At 53.5% G+C, this 21,382-nt stretch overlaps 1 protein-coding gene across 7 annotated transcripts in view; it reads right to left on the bottom strand.

Moving 5' to 3' along the window:
• The window catches only part of LOC309878431 (uncharacterized protein), a 73,167-nt gene that overhangs the window by 13,035 nt on the left and 38,750 nt on the right, over window positions 1-21,382 (bottom strand). For all 7 annotated transcript variants that reach the window (XM_082760899.1, XM_082760905.1, XM_082760902.1 and 4 more), the window contains 6 exons: window positions 13,310-13,594; window positions 7,560-7,633; window positions 7,043-7,128; window positions 6,094-6,133; window positions 5,009-5,089; window positions 226-333 (listed from right to left, as the gene is read on the bottom strand). In XM_082760899.1, coding sequence (XP_082617025.1) covers window positions 226-333; window positions 5,009-5,089; window positions 6,094-6,133; window positions 7,043-7,128; window positions 7,560-7,625 — 381 coding nt within the window. In that variant the 5' untranslated portion in view covers window positions 7,626-7,633; window positions 13,310-13,594. The remainder of the gene's footprint in view (window positions 1-225; window positions 334-5,008; window positions 5,090-6,093; window positions 6,134-7,042; window positions 7,129-7,559; window positions 7,634-13,309; window positions 13,595-21,382) is intronic.

The following is a 21,382-nucleotide window of genomic DNA, read 5'->3' as shown; positions in this document are numbered from 1 at the left end:
TTTCCTTTCCAGAGGTCTCAGCGGTCGCTGCAGGGACTCAGCCCCGCCACCACCGCACACCACCTCGCTGCCTGCGAGTGAGGACGTGGGGGCTGGGTTCCCCCACCCCAAAAAGCTTCCCGCTGGGAATTCTCGCGTCCCTCCCACCCATCACAGATGGAGACGGAGATACCCACGTCCACCGTGAATCCCAACCTGCTCCCGTTGCCCGTGCTGGAGCCGTACCTCGTATTTTCCTTCGTTCTCCTTCTTCATCTTCTCGACATCCAGCAGGAGTGACCAGACCTGGCCTCGCACCTGGAGTGGGATGCCCTTGTACACTCGCCGACACATCTGCCAGGAGGAAAACACGTGTGTGAGTGTGCTGCAGCCTCCTGGCACGGCGAGGCTGAGCAGCTTGGCTCTGCAAGCCTTCGGTCTGAGCTGGCACGGCTCTCACCCTGAGCAAGGTAACAACGTGTGCGCTATCTCTGGAGCAAGCATGGGGATCAGGGATGAACATCTGAGTGTCCCCCTCCTGCCTCCGTGTGTGCCTTTCATGCATTTCACAGATGCCTCTTCCCTTTTTCTTGTTGTAAGGCCCCCTCTCTCTCTGAATAGACCATTAAATTTCAATGGGAAACAGAAAAAAGAGCTTTTGTTCCATCTCTGACTTCTCCCATTAAAAGAACACTTTAAAAACAAAAAGCGCCTTACATCTGAACATTTTCCACGCTTTCATTCATCCCACCCTCAAAATGCCCTGCAGCTGCACTGCAAAGCCAACTGCAGCATCCCTCCCGGCTCCTGGGGCCGTGGGGGTGCTGCAGGATGCGCTGCGTGTGCCCAGGCTCCAGCCACAGGGGCTCACGTTAGGACAGGATCATTTCCTTGGGGCTGGGGGACCCCATAGGACCAGGCGTGCTCACGCAGGCAGAGCACAGCAGGTCCACGTCCCACCAAGTGATCAGTTCGTGCCGCCTGGTTTAAACCTATCCGACCTCCTCCAAAATCCCTCTGCTTTTTCCAGGAGGCTGGTGCAAGAGAAGGGCTGGGACTCAAGGGAAAGCATCGAGGCGGGCAACGTCCGCAGCAGGTTTTCTGGTCGTGGTCCTGCAGCTCTGCCTTCCCCTCCATCTGCTGCTGCCACCTTTCCTTCCTGGTGCATCTCGCACAACCAGCTGCTTCTCTTCTCACCTGAATTTTTAGCACAGGCCCGGGCACAAGGTTAAAGACTCGCAGCTCTGCTCTGTCGCTGCCTGCACTGTGGCATGATGCTCACTGAGTTAGGGGCTGGGCAAAGCTCTTGGCCCAAAGAGCTAGTGTGGGATGAGGCAGGAGGCCTCATTTATTTTATTTATTTATATTTATTTCCGAAGCATTAGGAGAGATCAGCTGACAGTTGCCAAGGTAGAGCGAGATGCTCAGCTCGTGGGAAGAAAATTATTTTGTTTTGCATTCTCTGAAGTGGTATTGTTGTACCGTAACGAGCACAGCCCGCGCTGGCGTGTAGCAAACGTCTCTAATGATTTTCTCTGCATGAGAGTGCAGCAGGAACAAGGGAGTTACCAAACATGCTGCCATCGAACCAAGCCGAAATGCCTCTCTGTCATTTATCCGAGGGCTTGCCTCCTCCCCCAGCCTCCAAAAGTGCAAGTGATAAAACCTCAGTGCCGTGAGTCACGCAGAGTAAAAATGAGCAATTTTCCTCCTTCGGGAGACTTGAAGGAAAACAGGGAAGTTCTCAGTAAAAGAGGCAACGGTGCAGGGAAGGAAGAGCAGGTGATGGGAACCCCACTCCACGGGAAAAATGAAGAACCCTCAAGGTCACCACCTCTTGGCTCTAATAAGCTGCTCAGTGCTTGCAGCTGGGGAAGGAGGGCCAGGACTGTGACCCATGCAGACAAACCCCAGCTCAGGAGGAGAAGCAAATACCTTTGTGCTTTCCAGCTGGAGATGCAGGTGGCTGAAGCGATGGCTCAAGGTGGGCACGTACATTTACCACAACAGCCACCTCTGGGAAAGAGGAAAGTGCTGCCTGCCTTCGCTTACATCAGCATAACGAGGGAGGAAGCCAGGAGTCCTTGTGAGGAAACCCGACAGAGAAGTCCTCCCTTAGGAAGTGCCTGGGCTTCCCCTTGCTGCCAGGGCAGACGGAGCTGCTGGAGAAAGGAAGGTGAGAGCCTGAACCCCCCAAACAGCTCAAAATACATAATGCAGCAGGGAAATATTCTTTTTTTTTTTTTTAGCAAGTCCTCTGGTGAACCCCAGAGGTGGAGCCTTCCACCACCCCGCTGGACATGCAGCAAGGACGATGCAGCTGTGATGGCCACGGCACAGAGGCTTGCCCGCTAGCACAAGCCCTTTCCTTCCCTGGGCTATTCCTGCTGGCAGCACTGCAGCGGGGACAAAACCTGACTGGGACAGCCCCTGCCGTGCCAAACGTCACCAGGCTGTCCCCAGCAGGAGCAGACCGCTCCCTGCCGGGGGTCTGTGCCTGTCCCTACAGAGCCCCGATTCATCCCAAGCCACCCAGCAGCCCAGTGACCTTTAGTAGAGATGAGGCCACGCCTGCGTGCAGAGGGCGGCTTTGTCTAAAAACCTGCCATCTCTGGCCAAAGCCATCCCTCTCCCAAGGTCCTGCTCCCCGCAGCCTGCGCACGGTGCAGACAGAGGTCACGGCCTCCCCTCAGCTCTCAGTCCTGCGGGACCGATGCTTCTGGCTGAAATCCCGTTACTCCAGAGCTACAAGGAGCGAGTTATCCTGCTGTCGGAGCACACCCAGCACGGTCTTTTTTCCCCTAAACTGTGCTGCCTTAACTGTGCATGCTTATGTAGCACTATCAGGGCGTTTCCTAGCATCCTAAACCCAGTCATATAGGTTAAAAGAGCAGGGGAAGGGACACATCACCTGGTGCTGCGCCCTGAGTTAGACGATTTAATACTTTGTCACAGGTCTGGCACACATCAGTGCTGCAGGGCCACGTGCTCTTTGCATGCACTTGGGCATTTTCTCATCCCTTCCCTTGTGGCAGCCAGGAGACAGCACGTAGAGCCAGGGAAGGGCAGCGTGACATCAGCCTGGCATCCATGCTAGGAACAGCCCCGGTGTCACTGTTTGTGCTGACATCAAATCCCACTGCTATAAAGCGTGGCTGGAACAGCTCCGCAGACAGCTCTGACAGGGTGAGAAGCACCAGGAGCCCCAGGGCATCGCTTTAATTACGGCAATCCGAGTTGTTGCTCGTCTCCAAACAGGTTATACCAGGAGTGATGTTAGGTGTAGCCGTGCCCCACTGGGCCAGGCCATAGAGCAGGGCTTCTCCTGCCTTGTTCCCTAGCATCTGCGGCAGCCACGGCAGGCAGCCAGTGGCCAGCAGCACACGGGGCCATGCTGACACGCTGCTCAGGGAGCAAAACCCAGGCGTGCAGCCTTCCCCAGCCTGCAACCACTGCTGAAGCAATGCCCCCGGGCTGGGGGATGCGGGACATGCCTGGGGAGGGCACTGCCTTCATGGATGGGTGTCAGAGATGGGGGAAGGACAGGTCCACCACAGCCCTTCTCTCCCAGAGAAAGCCTGCAGGTCCTCTTGGGGCAGCTTTTGGTCCACCCAAGAGCAGTTCAGCAGCTCACACCCCTCCCAGCTGCGCAGCACGTTTCACAACAGGCAAGCCGAGGCAAGGACCTGAGCCCCACGCAAGTGCTGAGAGATGCTGCAGCACACACCCGCCTGCACGACGAGCCCAGAGCCCCTCTGCACAGGCTCTATCAAAAGGAAGATCAAATATAAGGCTCCTGGCGTCAGCAAGAGGTTTTTTTCCCTAAGACAACATCCGAGCCTTTATTAAAATAGCAGGCAGACGGCGTCTTGTGACACTTGGGCTTCTGTCACAGCAGTGAAGTGCTGAAAACAAACGTGAAGACGAACAGCCACGCAGCTGACAGGCTGACTGCTCAGGGAAGGAACAAGCCCAACCTGCTGCTCACTGCAAAAAGCAGATCAAGAGCTCGTCGTGCCTCCTTAGCTAGGAAAAAATGCAAAGTGTTTGACAGGCATCACTGTGCTCCCAGCAGCAGGTTCTCCTTTCTCTGCTGTCCTTCCCAGTCCATTTATGAGCTGCAGGCAGCCGTCAGCTCGTGGCAACACGCATCTCCAAGCGGCCTCTCTGCTCCCACAGAGCACAGGGTGGTGCAGCATCTCTCCTTCAGAAAAAAAGGATGCAAACAGCGTAGCGGTCCACACAAAGGACAGACAGGGAAGGAAAAGCAGCCAGGTGAAGGATGAAACCTGATTTTTTTTTGAAAGCACTTCTTGTTGTGCTTCCTAGGGTCTTGCTCCCTGCCACCTGGCACTGAGCACGGGGCTGTGCAGCAGCTTGAGGCACTCGCTGGTGGCTACCAGCAGCAGCACAGGGTGGCCTGCGAGCAGTGCCACCGGGCTGCCAGGACCATCAGCACCGAGTCAAAGCTCCTTTATGCTCCCTCCGTCCGCTGAGGGGGCTGACGCCGGCTGCCAGGGCAGCCAGGCTCGAGTCCTCCAGGGGACAATGCCTCTTCTGTGTCCAGGAGTCATGAACCATTTAGAGGCTGGTATAAATAATAACGTCATTTATTCCATGACAAGAGCTCTGCGGTTTTCTGACACAAAGACCTGCAAGAGGCCTGCTGGTAGATGGCTGTCAGGCACCTCGCGAGCTGAACACCAAAAGCCAAGAAGCAGCTGGGTGGTGAAAATCCTGCTCGGCTCCTGGGGCCTCACGTGGGACCCCCGTCCCTCGGGACACCCCAAAGCGTGCCATGCAGGCAGCATTTAGGAAACCATTTTTAATAACACTCATCTGAACAAGGCCTCCCCTCTACCGGTAAACCAGCCAGCTCAAGGAAAGATTGGAAATTTTCAAGACTAATGGGTAGAACCAGGCAATATTTTCCAGTGATCTCTGGTTCCTCTTTCAACGTTTTGAGAGCCTGGTTCACAGGCTGCACCATCACATCCCGCCTTGCACACGCTCTTCTTTTCCACCTCACCTTGTCACTGTTTCTGTATTTGCCCCATTTCTTCAGCATCTTCAGCCACTTGTCCACGCGTTCGATTTCCTGCTGTTTTTGCTGGTGTGAGGGGGAAGAAGACAAGACAAATGTAAGAAAAAAAGTCCCAGAACATGCTTCCCGAAAGAATAAAACTTCATTCTCTTTAGTTTGAAATTTCTCACAGCTGAACTTTGCATTCAGCTACATGTAAACACCTTTTGCTGGGGCCAGGAATAATCCAGAGGTGTTTGCAGGAGCTGGCAATTTCAACCCACGGTCATTAAAAACGCAGTGTGTAAACAAGGAGAGGCACAGGCTTGGCAGACAGAAAGCATTTCCAAGAGGAGCATCCCTCGACAACAAAATCCTTCTGGGTTCAGTGAGCCTTGGACCATTCTGCATCACCTCTGCCAGAAGGCAGGTGGACATGACATGCTTTAGTCCCAGCTAGCAGAATCCCAACGGAGAAGCCAAACATCCATAAACCAGACCCCAAACCAGTCCCTCGGAGGCAAGGTATTTTATTAGATGAACCGAAGCAAAGAGCTGTTACTGGCCACAAAAGCCCGCTCACAACCCAAGCTCCCACCGACACCTCCGCTTTCCAGGTGAGCTTTAACCTCCTGCAGCTGTGGCACGGTGCCCAGGGAGGCTCGGCTCTGTCTCAGAATAAAATGGCTTTCTTTCTGCAAGCAGCCCCGTGTCCCTGCAGGAGGATGTGCTGCCAGCTCGGGGCACAGGAGGATGGAGCAGGGTTACCCTCAACCTCTGTGGTCTTCCCCCGTGCCTTCAGTCCCTTTCTAAGCTGCAGCCATTCAGTGCCATACCACAGCCCAGTTGAGGGAAGCTTTTCCCAGGAGGAAAAAATGTGCAAAATGTGCTTTAAAGTGTGAGATTTCACTGCAGCGTGGAGGAAAAGAGGTGCCTGACACTACAAATAAAAGCTCCAACAAGCAGTCCTGGAGCTGCAGCATGCACAGTCCCCCCCCTCTGCTTGTTGCACTCTCGCTTGCACATTCGTTTCCCTAAAAGCAGGCTGACAAGGATCTGAGAACCACATCAGCAAAGCCGACAGCTCTCACCTTCTCCTCCAAGGCGGTGCGGGTCGGCAGCTCCTGCTCGCTGGAAAAGCAAGGGGTGACAAGGTTAGCCTGGGGGTGAGCAGGGAAAGGAGCACGGCGTGCTGCAGGTCCCTCTGCAGGGAGCCACGCGGCTCCAGGGCTTGGTGCCTGTCCTGCAGCTGCCCCTCTGGGCCACAGCCCGCCCAAGGCACCAGCCAAAACTCCGTGGGAGCTGCTGGGGGGATATCAAGCATGGATACTGCTGGAAACCCTGTGCACACTTGGGCATCCATTAAAAAAAGCAGGAGAATTTTGAACAGCAAGTGCTTTGAATCCCCCCTGCTGCAGCCAGAACAGCCACTGCTCTTACTTTTGTTGTACATCTGAGAGAAAAGTCGCTCTTTAGATGTTCTCCCCAGCCAAGCGGTGTGCATTTAATCCCTTTGTGCCCTGCTTAGAGCAAGGATTTCCTCAGGGAAGGAAGAATGATCAGATATCTCGTCTCTTCTCTTCCTACACAGCCCTGCAGCAGCAGGGGCGAACACAGGATGATCTCCTTCAAACAAATGCCACAGGCCTCCAAGGAGGTGCGTGAGCAGCAGCCTGCAGCTCCTGACACCAGGTGATGGGAAACCACTCTTCCCCAAAGAGGACAGCAAGGAAAAGGACATCAGGACATCCTGACACCCCCCACCTTTAAAAAAAAAATAATAAAAAAATACCTTTCCTACTGAGTGGTTATCTCAAAACCTTTTGTTTTGTTTCGCTCATGAAGGTCCCCATGAGCATTTTGAGGCAGTTTTGGAGGGCTCTGAACGTTGCCTTGCAGCAGACTCAAAGCAGAGTGTTTCCCCCCCAGGGTGGCTGAGGGAGGAGATGCCCCCAGCCTCTCCTCCAGCATCTGGGGCTGCTGGAGCCAAGGCACAGAGCAGCCCGGAGCCAGGGCACCCCGCAGGAGCGCAGGACTTACTGCAGGAACCCAAAGCGGTCGGTGACTTTGTAGAGCGTGAAGTCGGCATCTTCCCATGGGTCAATCTCAGCTCCCTCCTGCCTGCCCTGGGAGCAGAAGGGATGCCTGTGAGCCACCTCCAGCAGCGGGAATACCCCGGTGCCCACACCCCGCTCCCCCCAGCCCCAGCACGAGCACAGAGCAACAGGCCCGGAGACTAAAACCTGTTCTAAGGAGGGAAACACAACGCAAACATGAGAAAAATCTGCACCACTCAGCTTCATGGGGGTGTACCTCGGTGCTGATGGGCACGGGGCAGCCTGGTTTTAGGGGGCACCAAAGCACTGGAAGCCCAGCACCTTTCAAACTATGGCCTGAGCCAGAGGATGGGATCCACGAGGAAATCTGGGGACAACGTGAGAGGGGATGTGCGGGCAGGGAGAGACTGGTTATGGTGGAGATGCTTTGGTCACCCCTGCTTGACCACCCGATTAAATAGCTGCAGCCTTATTGCTGGGGGGAAGCACGAGCTTGGTACCTTCTCATACTTGGCGACGATCTCTGCTTTTTCCTGGGTTATTAAAGTGTCTATGTCTTTCTTCATGTCAGAAGCTGTAAGGCAGAGGGAAAAAAAAAAAAGAGAGCAGATAAGTAAATGTGTACACAGCATGGGAAATATTTTAGGCAAGTGCTAATAAGAAAAAGCTTTGCTGACAACTTCAGCTTCCAGCCCTATCCCAAAGCTAAAATTAGGCTGAGATTGAAAAGCCTCCATACAAAGCATGCGTGGAGCTCGCATGCACCCAGCACGCCTGCCAGCTCCTCGCTCCGCACGGGGAGCAACTGAATTTGAGCAAGTGGGAGCTTTGTCTGCAAAGCCGGCTGGAGGATGAGACGCTGCGCCTTTGTTCCAGGCGCACACGTGCCTGTAGGAAAGGCACCAAGCTTTTAAAATTTTTAAAATGGAGATGTGGGAGCCAGCCGTGCTTACCGCAGAGCCCCCGCGCCACGCGGTCGCACACCAGCTGGGATGAGAGCAAAACGCCCAGCTCTTGCCCTCAGCCCTGGGTGTGAAGCCACCAGAGCGGCAGGGGCATCTGAAGGCTGACTCAACATCAAAGGCAGCGCTAAAAGGAGAAATGTTTGCCTGTGCTGGTTGATGTGTGCACACGATAAACCGGCCTCTGGGCCATCAGCACCCACACACATCCCTACGAGAAGGGCAACGGGGCAGCGAGGTGAGCACAGAGCCCCCACCTGCTTTGTGATCGACGTGGGGCTCGGTCGTCAAACGCATCTCCTTGTACAGGCCCACGGGAGCATCCTCCCGCTGACCAAAGCTGAGCCTGGAGGAGAAGGCAAGAGCAGCTCCACCTCATCCTCCTCCTCTTGGGAGAGCTCAGGAGCTGCCCCACTGCACGCAGCGCCGTGAACGGCCCAGCCAAGACGGCCACGTCACCTCCCCGAGCAGGCAAGGTGCCAGAGCGCTGCAAGCAATGCCACCCACACCTTCGGGCTCCAGGAGCCACCCTGTCCCTGGGCAGGGAGGAGGCAGCGGGGACACCCCCAGCCCACGGGGGACACCCCCAGCCCACGGAGCACGTTCCCAACCACTTTGTAACCAGGCAAACTCCAGCCAGCCCCGGAGCTTTCCATCTGCTGGTAGCTTCCCCGTGCTCCCCTTCCTGCAGCGCTCAGTTCTTATCCCTTATTATTATTTTTTTCAAGTGCTCCCCATGCTTCTGCCGTGAGGCGTGAACCCTGCTCGCAGCGGGGGGACAAGCAGCGGGCAGTCACATCACGTTACCGCCCGTGTGGCCACGTCTGCACAGGTCCCAGATGGGAAGTTTGCGTTTCAAGAGGAGGGAGGGAACTCAGCTCTAACGGGGTTTTACAAATGGCTCAGAGTTTGGACATTTCTGAACACTTATGAGGACAAAACCTCTTCGAATAGTTTGTTAGAAAGTCAGGCTGCTTCTGCCTGCTCCGAGGAGACTTTGCCTGCTGTAAAAAGATTTGGCAGGGTTGGGGAAAAAACTGTTAAGAGCCACCACAACCTTAAACTATTTCCCCCGCTGCCACACAATGAATCATCCAGTGATTTACCCAGAACATCTGAAGGCTGAACGGCTTTAATAACACAGTCCAGAGATCTCTTGTAGGGCTTGAAGCACGGAGCTTCATGTGGGATCTGTTATGGGAAAACAGCACATAGCGAATCCTAACCAGCTGCAGGGTCAGAAGAAAAGCCCTACCCACCTCATTTTTACTGAGCAGATCAGTTAAAAACATCCTTTTCTATTTGCCCACGTTAATTTGAGGACACACAGGGACCAATGGACAGCATTGAGGCTGATGAGCAACGTTTGAATTGGCCACTCAATGTCAGAAGCGCTATAAGTAAGAGGGAAGGCAAGTAGGAAAGATTGCTGCTTTCTGAAATGAAGACAGACCAGCTCACCTCTACAACCCCAAAGCAAATCCCGCTTGTTCACTCTAAGCTGTCACTGCAAATGAGCGGGAACCCTGGAGCTGCCCTGACCTTCCCCAAGGAAGCACCTCAGTCCACTCTGGGGGTAGGACCGAGCTGGCTGAGGCTCCTCAAAGAGCAAACTCTTTCAATTCACAGCAGGAAGGGAATGTCCCTGTTATTCACTCCCCAACCAGAACAGAGCAAGGACAAATACATTAAACTGCACGTTGTTCTACTCTTCGGAGCCACGGATCTTACTTAAATTGCTCCCCTGGCTTTTGCTTAATGTGTGTTAGTTGTGGCTTCGTTTTTTCACGACGCAAGGTCTGAGTGGCAGCTTCACTGTGTCCTCTGTCATATCTTCATCTTCTCCTTCCTGTGGCTTTCTTCTGAGAAGTTTAATCAGAGGCAAATTTGCTTTCCTGACCCCTCCTTACATCATTTTCCGATTGTAAGGAGGCTGAAGAAATGAGACCCTTCAGGTGCTGCTAAAAATACAAACCTTCTGCAGGCCGGAGGGAAAAATAAACTGTGTCAAATTAAACATGCAAGGTGTTTACGAAGTGGAAATTATTCTGTCTCTAACCTCATGCTGTAAGAGAATAACCAGAGGAAGAGCTACTTGGTGACAACGGAGGGTTCCCACAGCAGAAGAACGCAGCAAGACCACATTTCTTTTGTCCTCAGCCTACGTGAAAGCCTCCCAGGAGCCCCCGACTAATGCAAAGTAGCCCGTTTTGCATCTCCTGCCTGGAACATGCGTGCTGGTTCTTTCTGCTGCTCAACAACTCAAATTTAGAAGACAACTCCAAGGCAGACGAGAAGGTTGATGGCAATGGGGCAAGGCAGAGCTGTGCTCGCTTTTGCTTGGCTGCCCATTCGTGCAGCCAGCACAGGGGGTGCTGGTGGACAAGGCCAGCTGCCACCCCCCGAAATCTCCATGGAAGAGCCAGCAGTGACTGCTTCGTTTGAAGGAAACCAGAACAAACATAGAAAATGCCCTCACATCACAGAAATGGCACCGGGGTAAGAGCTAGCTGCCTGGCTCCAAACCCCAACCAACAACACAGGTTCAATCAGCTCCAGCCCGTACTTACCTCACTTCTCCACTCACATGCACCAGGCTTAGGACTTCTTTTTTTCCCCTAAATACACAACTCCAGTGGCTCTCTCCAGCTGCCCAGTTTTCTCCTGTGGGCACTGTATTTTCCTTTTATTTTATTTTATTTTTTTTGTGACAATCCCATATTGTGGAGCAGCCGTGAACAGGAATGGTAAGAACGCATCAACAGTTTGGGTATTAGATGATTCTGCTGTGATACGAGCAACAAAGCCTCAAGCCACGGAATTTAACTAACAAACAGAGTTCTCAAGTAGTTCCTTTTAAAAATAATGAGTAGAAGAAAAAACCCACAGTCTGCCATCGCCCACAAAATGTGCAGCTCCTGGTTTACGCTTTAAGGGATGAAGAACTAACCCCAGTAACAGCAAGCAAAAAGGATGCTCCGTGAAAACGCGCGGTACTGCCTGCCCACACCGAATACCTACCTAGCCGTGAGCAAATGCAAACTCTTCACAAAACATCGAGGTTTTCCCTAGATGAGAACAACTTTCCTGATACTAATTCACCGTGTGGGATTTCAAGTGTTGGCAGCAGCATGAAGGCGTCAGCATCAAACATCCACGACTATGTGCAAACACTCATCTTTAAGTCAAGTTTACTCCCTAAGAAGTCACAGATTTAATTATTATTTTTTTTTGTCCCATAAAATCGTTATCATACGTAACAGTAAATACTTAGGGAAAGTGGGGTACCTAAATCCACGCTCTGCATTCCTTGCCTTTAAAGTAGCCCTTGAACCTCCATGGCGCTGCTGTAGGGCAGCACCAAACAAACTGGCCTGAGGGAAGCTGGCTTTTAGGAGAGCGAGCCCTGTCACCTCAGCTCTTGCTCTTCAGCCTCCCAGCAGCCAAACCCCTCCTGAGCCACAGCTACTGACTTTTCAGTTTTCTCTCAGCCTTCTTACAAGGAAAATACCAGCTTTTTACAGACGTGCAGATTTTAAACTGCCGTGCTGCACCAGTGCGGGCTGTGCTCACCGTTGCCCTCACCCTTCTGCTGGACAGTAGGTCTGTAATAACCTGGCATGAAGGCTTTCGAGGGAACATGCCAGTAAATCCCCTTTTCAGTAAGCACAGCATCACGTTCTCACCGCTGGACCGGACTCACGGATGTTCTGCAAAGCAATTTGCCAATATTTCATCCTGCAGGGAAGCAGCCACTCAGCGCGCTCGAGATTACAGCCTCTGTGTTTTGGTTTCTTCTCTGTCTGCACTGCGCCCACCAGTTACAGCAAATTAAAGGCAAGCACGACACCGGCACGCAGCCAAATTGCAAAATCTCCAGGTCCCTCCCCAAGCGGAGCCATCCCAGCCGCCTGCACCCCTCCTCAGCACACCCCAGGGCAAAGCACTCAGAGCCTCCACGTTTGCTGCAGCTGTTGCAGAAGCGCAATTCAGCGCTGCCCAGCTGCACCCGAGCCCATGAGGATGGGGATTTTAAGGCTGGCTGCCTCTCTGAGCAGCAAGGCACTGATAACTATTGCCCTGAAGAAGAAATGAGTTTGGGTTAAAGGTGTGTTGGAGCCCTGAATGTGCCCAAATAACCTCTACAGACTGCCATAAGGGGAAAAAATGTAGTGAATCAAGCAAGTGTTGCCACACTGTGCTTAAATAATGTGCTAGCTTGCATCAGACTGAAGCTACCGTGGAATAAAGTCACCAAGGTACATACTGGCAACCACATCCACCGCCATCGAAACTAAGCACGCCTCTGTTCCTGTTTCGCCTTCTATTTTAAAAGCACGCTTTAGCTACTTTAAACCTTTAGCTGCCTCTGGTACGAGCCAGGCCCTGCCATTTCCCTGCGGGGAACGTGCCTAGAGGAGCTGAGCTCCAGCTGTTTGTCCCAGGACACCTCCCAGAGCCGAGCCCCCAGTGTCCCCAGGCCGCAATGCCCCGGGCACAGCGGCCACAAGCAGTGCTGGCACTCGAGTGCAGCCCTGCAGGGCTGCCCCACAGCCCCGTGGAGGAGCAGCTCAGAAGAAACAGGCTACAGAGCGCTACAAATCCCCCGGGAGGGTTTATTCAAGCCCACGGACAGGCTCAGTGTGCTTCAGAGCACTCGCAGCCAGCTGTAGGCACAGAGGGGGCAAGCAGCAGGAGCCCACAGCTCTCCCTGGCTGGGGCGGCTCGGCACGCTCCGGGCTGCACCCTGACATCCTCACTTGGCAGGACCCAGGTCCCTCTCTCTGCTCAACAACTGATGGTGACAACAGCGGATGTCGAGCTGTAGGACCTCCAGTCACAGCCGCCTGGTGGTTTTGCTAGAGATTTCAACCCAAACAAACCATGCCGGTCCCCTACCCATGGTTTTAGGCAGCCTCAGCCCCTGGCTTTGATACTCACTCCAAAAGTGGCGCTCGGCTACAGACGGGCCGCAGGAAAGGAAATCAGACCTCCACTGACAGAGTGAATAACAGCTTCAGGAATGAAACTGCTAGCAGGCAGAACGAACCAACATCCAGCAGATCCCATGTGCATGTTTATTTCCTTGACTACGACAAGCCCAAGAGTACGCAGACGTGCTTTTTTGTCTTAAATAGCATAAGGAGAACTAAACCAGCTGAATTGCAGGGTTAATGTTTCAACTGTCCCAAGGGTCCTTGGAAATGACTACCTACAGATTCTGCATGGCAGACATGTTACAGAACAGGCGTGGCAACGTGACCCGGTGCCCAGCAGCACGCCCTTACCTGAGCCTGGTATCAGGTGCCGAGATGCATCCGTTCAGCCGGAGCTGTGCTCTCCCCTTCGGGCATCTAACCGGCCGCGAGCCTTCCTCACCCGGAGCTGACGTCTCCGCCGTGGGGAGCAACAAATCCTGGGGCACGCCGGGTCCCTGGGCCTGGCTCAGGCCCCCTGCTCACTGCAGCTCTGTCCTTGGCGGCCCCGCGGTGCCACAGCTCAGCGCCAGCGGCTGGGAAAAGAGGCAGGCCGGGAAGCTCTCCACACGCGGGCTTGCTCTTCCCACGAAGTCACTGCGAAGGAAACAAGGAGTCGGTGAGCTTTCTGTCCCCGGCACTCCTCAGAGCCCACGATAATTTTGCACCAGCGGACAGGCTGCCTGAGACACAGCCAGCAGAGGATGCTCTGTGCCCTACCCCGGGGCTGGAGAGCTGGGGCTGGCTGAGCTCCTTCCCAGCACGTTCAGTTTCTACCCAACACATCCAAGCAGCTAAAAGCAATTCAAAGGACGGTGCCCAATGTGGAGCTGTTGTGACAGCCTCAAGAACTGGTATTCCTTCCAAATTTTAGCAGCGACAAAGGGAAAACAAAGACACAAAGGCTGTCAGCCTGCGCTCTGCGACGTGTGGGCACGTGCACGTTGTGCAAGTGACTTGCACATCCCGTGGCTTTGGATGCCGAAGCCGAGCGGTGTTTCGGCTGGTGAGAAGCCTTCCCAGGACAAAGCCGATGTCCTGCAGCAGATCAGCCTACGGAGTCCTGCAGCCACAGCTCCAACGTCGCCTCTGCTGCGCCAGGATGGTCTGGGGAGGGGATTTTCCTCTCTCAAACAAATTTTTAATTCTCACCTCAAGCAGCCCACGGAAGTAACGCCCTGGTTGCAACAAGTGTGACAGGAGACTTGGCTCCGAAGCGTGATGCTGCTGTTAGAAACGAGTGGGGAACCACGTGCGTGTGCCCGCCAGGGGAAGCACGACTCAATTCCACCCTGAGAAACTGCTTCGGCAGCATGGTCCCACCCGGCCTCACCCCGGAGCACTCGTGATGCACTTTCCCTCCCATTCCTTTGCCGTCACCCCCCAGCACAGCGCCTCAGAGCCCCCAGGGGCAGGCGGCTTCCCACGTGTTCCTTGCTGAGGCGGACACCGTGAGCACTGAGTAACCTGTAGCGCAGACTATGATACCTATAACGTTGTCCTTGAGTACCCCATAACATCTTTGCACACGTTGTAATGCAAATTGCTCACATTTTCCTCTGTCCCCCAATTTACATCAAGTTTGCAAAGCACAATGGAAAGCTGTGGGCATGAGGACGACACTTTGCTGCAAGTATCACCAGACTACGGCATGCGGTGAGACGCAAACATACGGGCCAAGCCTTTTCCTTACAGAAACACTTAAAGGTGAGGCTGCGTTTCCACACTATCCACCCCCCTCAGGGCTAACACCCTGCGTGGCAGCAAGTGCAACCTCAGCCTCCTCCCCACCGTCCTCCTCGTGCTCCCAGCACTTACGTTTCGCTCTCATTTTCAGGCAAATTCACCGTGGTGTGCCCTGGGGCTCAGGTGAAGGCTTTCTGACCTGGGCTGAGGCAGGAGGGGAGAAGGAGGGCTGGTGAGGAGGCTCTGACAGCAGCTCCTCCCTGATCGCACTACAGCAGAGCAGCTTCGGTGCTTCTGCAAAGAGCAACCGCTGCGATGCCAAAAGCCACAGCTTCAGATGTGAGCTGAAGCCCTCGAGCAGAACTGCGGGTCTGCAAACAATTCCTCGGCAGCTTCTATTTTTAGACCTCACAGGGAATAAAAAAACAACTTTAAAACAACAAAAAAATCTAAACATTTGCTTTAGGCTCTTTCTGCTAGGAACTCGTCTTCTGCAGATGACAATAAAGGAAGATGAATGAATTATGTTTTTTGTTGTTGTTGTTGTTAAGCTTCACTATTTAAATGATTTCTCCTTGACCTCACAAAAAAAAAAAAAAAAAAAAGGAGAGAAGTAAACTGGGAAGTGCAAAAGTCCACATGCTGCTTTGGGAATTGAAGACTTATTTTCTCTCTACTCCGCGTTCCCCCCTTCCTCCATTCCAGTGTCTATAAAAAGGCGAGAAAGACGGAAAAAAAAAAACAAAACTCTTTTGGATGATGCACGGTGCTGGAAAGGAACAGGATAAACACAGAGTTCAAGAACTGACTCCTTCTGGTTGCTTCAGGCTGGAAGAGCAGCTTACATTTGTTTAGCAGCAAGCCACGGGAAGACACGGCAATGATCGCTCTCCACTCCGTTGTGGAGCAGGCAGGACAAACCCAAGCGCTGCTTCCAAGCACGGAAGCGTGGTTGGACCTCAGCAGCCAGCCAGGCAAACTCCAAAGGGAGATCCAGCACCGGGATAAAACGACCCGGAGGCGGCTGCACTGCGAGTGCTGAGCGAGAATCCAGGCTGGGCGGCGAGACAACGCTTCAACCCCGCTGAACAGGGGAATAGCGGCCCTCAGATGCTCTGGGAAGGATCTGCCAGACCACAGGCTCGTCTGATGTGAAGGACAAGGGCCCACGGCCTGGGCAGATTCAGATTTCCCCTTGGCACCACGAGAGCTGGAGAGGGTCCTTAGCGAGGGATACGGGAACAAGCAGCACACAGAAGCCAGTGACTGTGCTGCCAGCAGCCCGTGCTCTCCTTGGCACAGAGGGACCATGAGACATGAACAAGGAAATAACAAACGTCCCATTATGTCGAGGCACTGGGACAAATAGGATAAATAGGTAGGAAATAACAGTGCGGTACAGCTCGCCTCTGGAAAAGTCGCCCAAAATAGGCGCTGAGGCCGATGGTTCCTAAGTTGCAGTCATCTCAGCTCAGTTACAGACAGACTGCACCGACTGCGGGGGTCTCCCACCCCTTGCCAAAGCCCCTGGCTGCTCTCCACTTTTAGGAGAAGTGGCTTGAGCTGTTACCGTGACCCAGACCAATGCCCGTGCCCCTAGGAAAATCAGGATTTTAAGTGAGGTTCTCCCAGTGCTGCCCTCATTTCTTCAAGCAGCCTAATGGGTTTGAGCAGGTGGCACAGCCTCCGAACCCATCTGTATGTGGCAGCCCGTGCCAGGACGCTCCGTGACCACGATGCTGCCAGTTCCTTGGACTTCCACCACCTTCAAACAGCATCTCCAGACGCTAAAGTGCCAACTGTTGTTAACTTTCTACTACTGAAGCCCCAAGCAATCACACCAAGCAACAGAAAACACCAGGGAAACAAGAAGTGTCTGATCCAGCACTGGGAAAACGCCTTCCCAAGCTCTACGATCTTTTACGACTTTGCAGTGCAGCATTGGGACACACAGCATTTTAAGGAGCACTAAAGCAATCTTTTTTTAATTACAACATAACCTTTCCCTTCCTTTCTGTTGATAATTCCTAAAATTACCCGAACTGAAAGCTCGCAGGAATTTCTGCTATTTTGTGCAAAAGCACCATTTCAGATAAACAAGAAAACGCAATGGTTATGTTCCCTTGGAGGAAAGCATCCACACAAGAAGCCTCCCCTCTTCCCTTTGTGGAAAACATGTTTATAAAATCCAACTGGAGGGGCAGACTCACGGCACACGCAGTACTAGCAGCAGCCTCGAGCTTACGAAACAGCAGGGATGGGGTAGGACATGCTGTAAGAGGCAGCTCACCAGCTTAGGAGTCGATGTAAAAATAAAGCCTTTTTTTTTATGGTGTTGAAATCAACATCTGGGTGATTTGGTCAGGGCTCCAAAGTACTACTTGCGATTCACAGGGCTGTTAGCACTTCACCAGGGTCGACACAGAGCGCAGGGCTGGCGCTAAAAATGGATCCGCTGAGCCCGCGCGACGAGGGGCGGCCACGTGGCTCTGCAGCCATGGCAAAGGAAAGGATGTTCAGAAGTCAAAAACGTTACTGCAACATGAGTTAAATGCAACAAAACAGTGCTCGGGGGAGCGATGAGCAGGCATACAGGTGGGCTGGGAAGCGTGGAAGAGGATGCAAACTCCAGCCATAAGCAAAACCCCGCTGCGTGCACCGCAGGGCTCCAGCCCCAGGCGATCAGCAGCAGCTGAACCAGGGCTCCCCAAACCAGGGGCTGAGCCCACAGCACCAAGCACAGCCCCATCGCTGCTCTGGGGTGCCACTGCTCCCTGGGTACTTCCTAATTATTTCCTAACTAGCTTTTAATCATCCTTGAAGGGCTCGGCAAAGGTGGTTCAGACCGCGCTGCTGCAGAGAGGTCTGCAGGGGACACTTGGTGGGGACAGGGACAACTGCAAGAGCCAGGGACTGACAGCACTCCGCTGGGCCAGGATGTGTGGGAGCACTCCCAGTGCTTGCTGGGGGACACTGAGCAGTGGTGGAGATTCATATGGGATTGGAGCAGCACATCCAAGCACTCCTTACAGGGATGAAATGCCCCAAACCTTACCTCCTTCCTACCCTACGCCTAGCAGCTGGACACGAGGATCTCTGTAGCTCCCTTCCAACCAAGCTATTCCATGTTCTGCATTTCTTCACCAATCCATGGCACACACAACCAAGCCACGACACAAGCCCCCCCCCCCCCCCCCCCCCTACCTCTCCTCGCAGGCCATCCCAAGCCAGCAGGAACCAGCAGCTCAGGCTCGCCAGCCCGGCTTCTTCCCCACGCTTGGTTTTGAAACCTCCCGTGATGATCACAGCAGCGGGACGGGGCAGGAATTCATCCTGGTTTCTGGGGAAAGAGCCCTACCCATGAGCTCAGCGCCTGGTCCTGTGCCCAGCAGGAGGGGGCCCGAGGACAGCCTGCGGGCAGGCATCCATGGGCAGAGCCGTCAGGAAGCACTGGGAGTTTTGCCAGCACCTCGCCCAAGTTCCACAGCACCTGGGGACACAGCCGTTTCCCAGTCACTTCTGGCAATTTAGCTCCGTGGCGTTTCTATTAGAGAAAACTTAAAAAATCTGGCCCACGGAAAACACGCAGGAATCCATAAGTTGTAAGACAGCAGCAGGGCCCTGCCCTGACAGCGTGAAGGAAGTGCAAGAAGCTCCCAGCACTGGCTAGGGCAAGGCTGTCCTGAAATTGCTTTTTGTTGCTTTTGTCCCAAATTGCAGTCTTTTTGTCCACGTGGTGTTCTCCCCTGGGAGCAAATGAAGCCAAATCAGGCATCACCTGGGGTTTCAAAAGGACAGCAAAAAGCAGACGCAGTCTGACTCGTCTGAAGACGTGTTCAGCTGAAGAAAAAGGAGTTTGGATCTGAACTTGAAAAAGCACTTTAAAAATTAGTGCACCTAACATTCACCCGGGAGAAGCAACAGTTAGATGCTTCACTTAAAGCACGTCTGTTAACTTGGTTAATTGCTACAAAGAACCAGGATGATGATTTTCCACTGGAGTTTGTAGAATGGGCATCTTTATACTCCATGATCTGAACGTGGGAGAGCTGAACGCATCCTACCTGAAGAGCAGCTGGACTTGGCACTCTACACAATTGCTCTGAAAAGGCAAGTTGTCAAGAAACATGTACCTGAGCACAGCGGGGGGGGGTTCGGTAAGGAAAGGAGCAAAGAAATGGCTTTTATTCTTTCCTCAAGCAAAGAGCGGGGCAAATACAAAGAACAAGGTGCTCACCAGAGTCAGAACATGACTGCAGGCCCTGAAATAATGCCTCAGAATAGAGAACCATGGAGATGGTGCGCGTTATTTTTAACAAGCATCAAGTCACTAGCAGGAAGAACTTTTCCAGAGAGCGAATGGGAGCCTGGTTGCTTGTCGTCACTGCTGTCAGCCTGGCAGAGGAGCCCGCACAGCCCCTGAAGCACAGCCCCTGCAGCCTTGTCCTGGCTAAGTACAGGACAGGAGGAGCTCGTCTGCTTGCACCCAGCACCTTGACACCACGACTGCTCCCCAGCAGCAGCAAGCAAGCTAAATAAAACTCCTCGACTACACAAATCAGCTGTTGACAGGCCGGAGCAGCCTTCATTTTTCCTGTACCCACGTCAGCTTTTGCTCACATCAGGATCAAGGAAGGAAGCGCACCAGTAAAGGTGTTAAACACTGGTTTCTTGTCGCTGTTTCATGCACAAACTTTCCCAATTCTTTGATCTCTACAAGATCAAAGTTCACTGTTGCAGACTGCTTTGCACCGCTGCCTATTTGTAGCAGTTGCGAGTGCCACGGGCTCTCACCCGTCCCCACGCGTGCCAGGCCTTGGATTCTCACCGCAGCTCCCTGCTCACAGACGCCCCTGTCGCTCAGCCCAGGAGCAGAAATACCCCAAGCCCCAGCCGGGAGGGCACACAAGCTCCGGGCCCAGCCCACGCCAGCCCAGCAGCACCACAGGGGCCTCAGCCCAGAGCCACAGGGCTGCAGGAAGCTGCGTGGCAGCGTTCAGGCTTTGCACCTCCTGCCCCCGTCCCACAGAGCATCCCAAAGCCCGTGCTCCACCCCGGCAGCCCCTGGAGTGCCCAGGAACCACTTGGCAGAGCACCATACGTGCAGGCACCTGTGGCAGCACAGCAGTGCAGGCAGCAGTGCGTTACTCAGCATGGTGATGAAAGCCACAGCACTTGTGCAACGCACAGGACAGCTTTTCCACTGCTAGCCTGCAAAGCAGCCGCGAGAGATGTTCACGTTTCAAACAACCAAAGACAAACACCCTGCTTCAGCTCAGATTCTCTCTATTTCTACTCTTTTTCCTTCAGCACCTGCTTCTGACAGAAGCAGCTGAACACCAGCAGCGCCTTTCCCAAGTGCTGCTCCAGGCATCTTTTCCTTACAGGCATTACGCCCCGGATCCTGATCTCTGATCCTCTGTGCTCAATGTCTTTTGCAGCAGCGAAGCCTGTGATGCACTAAAGTTGTGACACGTTTCTCCCACTTCCTTCCATTGACAGAAAACAAAAGCACACGCTGTTGCTCAACACGAGCGCAAAAATATTTGCTTTTCCAGATTGTTTCTCCCCTCCCTCCTCGTTCGGTGAGGGCTGGCGGTAGAATCCCAGCCTGAATCCCCTCCCAGATAACAGCAGCCGTGGGGGATTTGGGACCAAGGTGGCTCTCAGCTGGTACAGCCCGCGCTGCCTGCCCATCCCAGCAGGACCACACGCACCATCAGGCACCAAACCCTCAGACTTGCTGCAAGAGACCATTTCCAGACATGATTCTGCCCACGCAAGGTCAGCTTCTCTGTTCTTTACCATGCGCTGTGCTTCCTTCCTGCCAGACCCCTTATCACCATACCTCGCCCCAAAACCACCAGGGTGAAGCCTCTGCTGCCGCTGGGCTTTTACTCAGCAACCATAGAAATGCACTGAGCCCACCGCGATGCTGCCAGCGAGCGATTCAGAATTAAACACGGGTGTCACATGAAAACTTAGGCCCTGGTGCCAAGCTTACAGCTCCCGAAAAAGCACTGAATGCATTAACACGCGCAGTCACTTTTTATTTTTAATATATTTTTTTTAAAGCAACCAGGGTATCATGTTTAAGGTCCCAAAACCCAGAAGGGCACCAGAAGTCTGAGTGTTACTGAGGACATGAAACACTCAGATATCACAGCCCAAGCTAACACCTAGCAAAGACCTCGATCATACCTGCCCATGGTGTTGTCGCCCCAGCGAGCTGCAGAAAGCGCGCTTGGCGTGTTGGGGAGCAGCTACTCGGGTTTTTTTCCTGACTCAAGGCTGGACCAATGGCTGAGTGTGGTCTCAACACCTTCAGTGTGCTCTGCTGCCACTTCTAGCAGCTCTAAGCCCAGCTTCATGCACGCTTGTGGTCATTAAAAATGCACCATGGCACGAAAGCACTTGTTGCAGACAAAAAAAAAAAGTCTTGGCTCGGGGAATGGTTTCTTAATTTAATTTACTGCCCATCAGCAGAAAATCCTCATCACTGATTTTGGCACTGAGAAAAAAGATATAAGCAATTAACCTCTTAAATACCATTTTCATCCCTTCCCCAGGCTCAGCCTGAGCCAGACACAGCTCCAGCCCCACTGCTAGGTGCTGCAGCCAGGAGGGATCCCGACCCAAAGCTGTGCAAGACAGTGCCATGACCGTCCTGTCCCCAAGAGACGGGATGCCAGCACGGAA

The sequence above is a fragment of the Aythya marila genome, assembly GCF_965140915.1.
Source record: "Aythya marila genome assembly, chromosome: 5".
Classification (NCBI taxonomy): Eukaryota; Metazoa; Chordata; class Aves; order Anseriformes; family Anatidae; genus Aythya; species Aythya marila.
The sequence above is the reverse complement of the archived record's forward strand: the minus strand, read 5'-3'. Positions and strand labels throughout refer to the sequence as shown.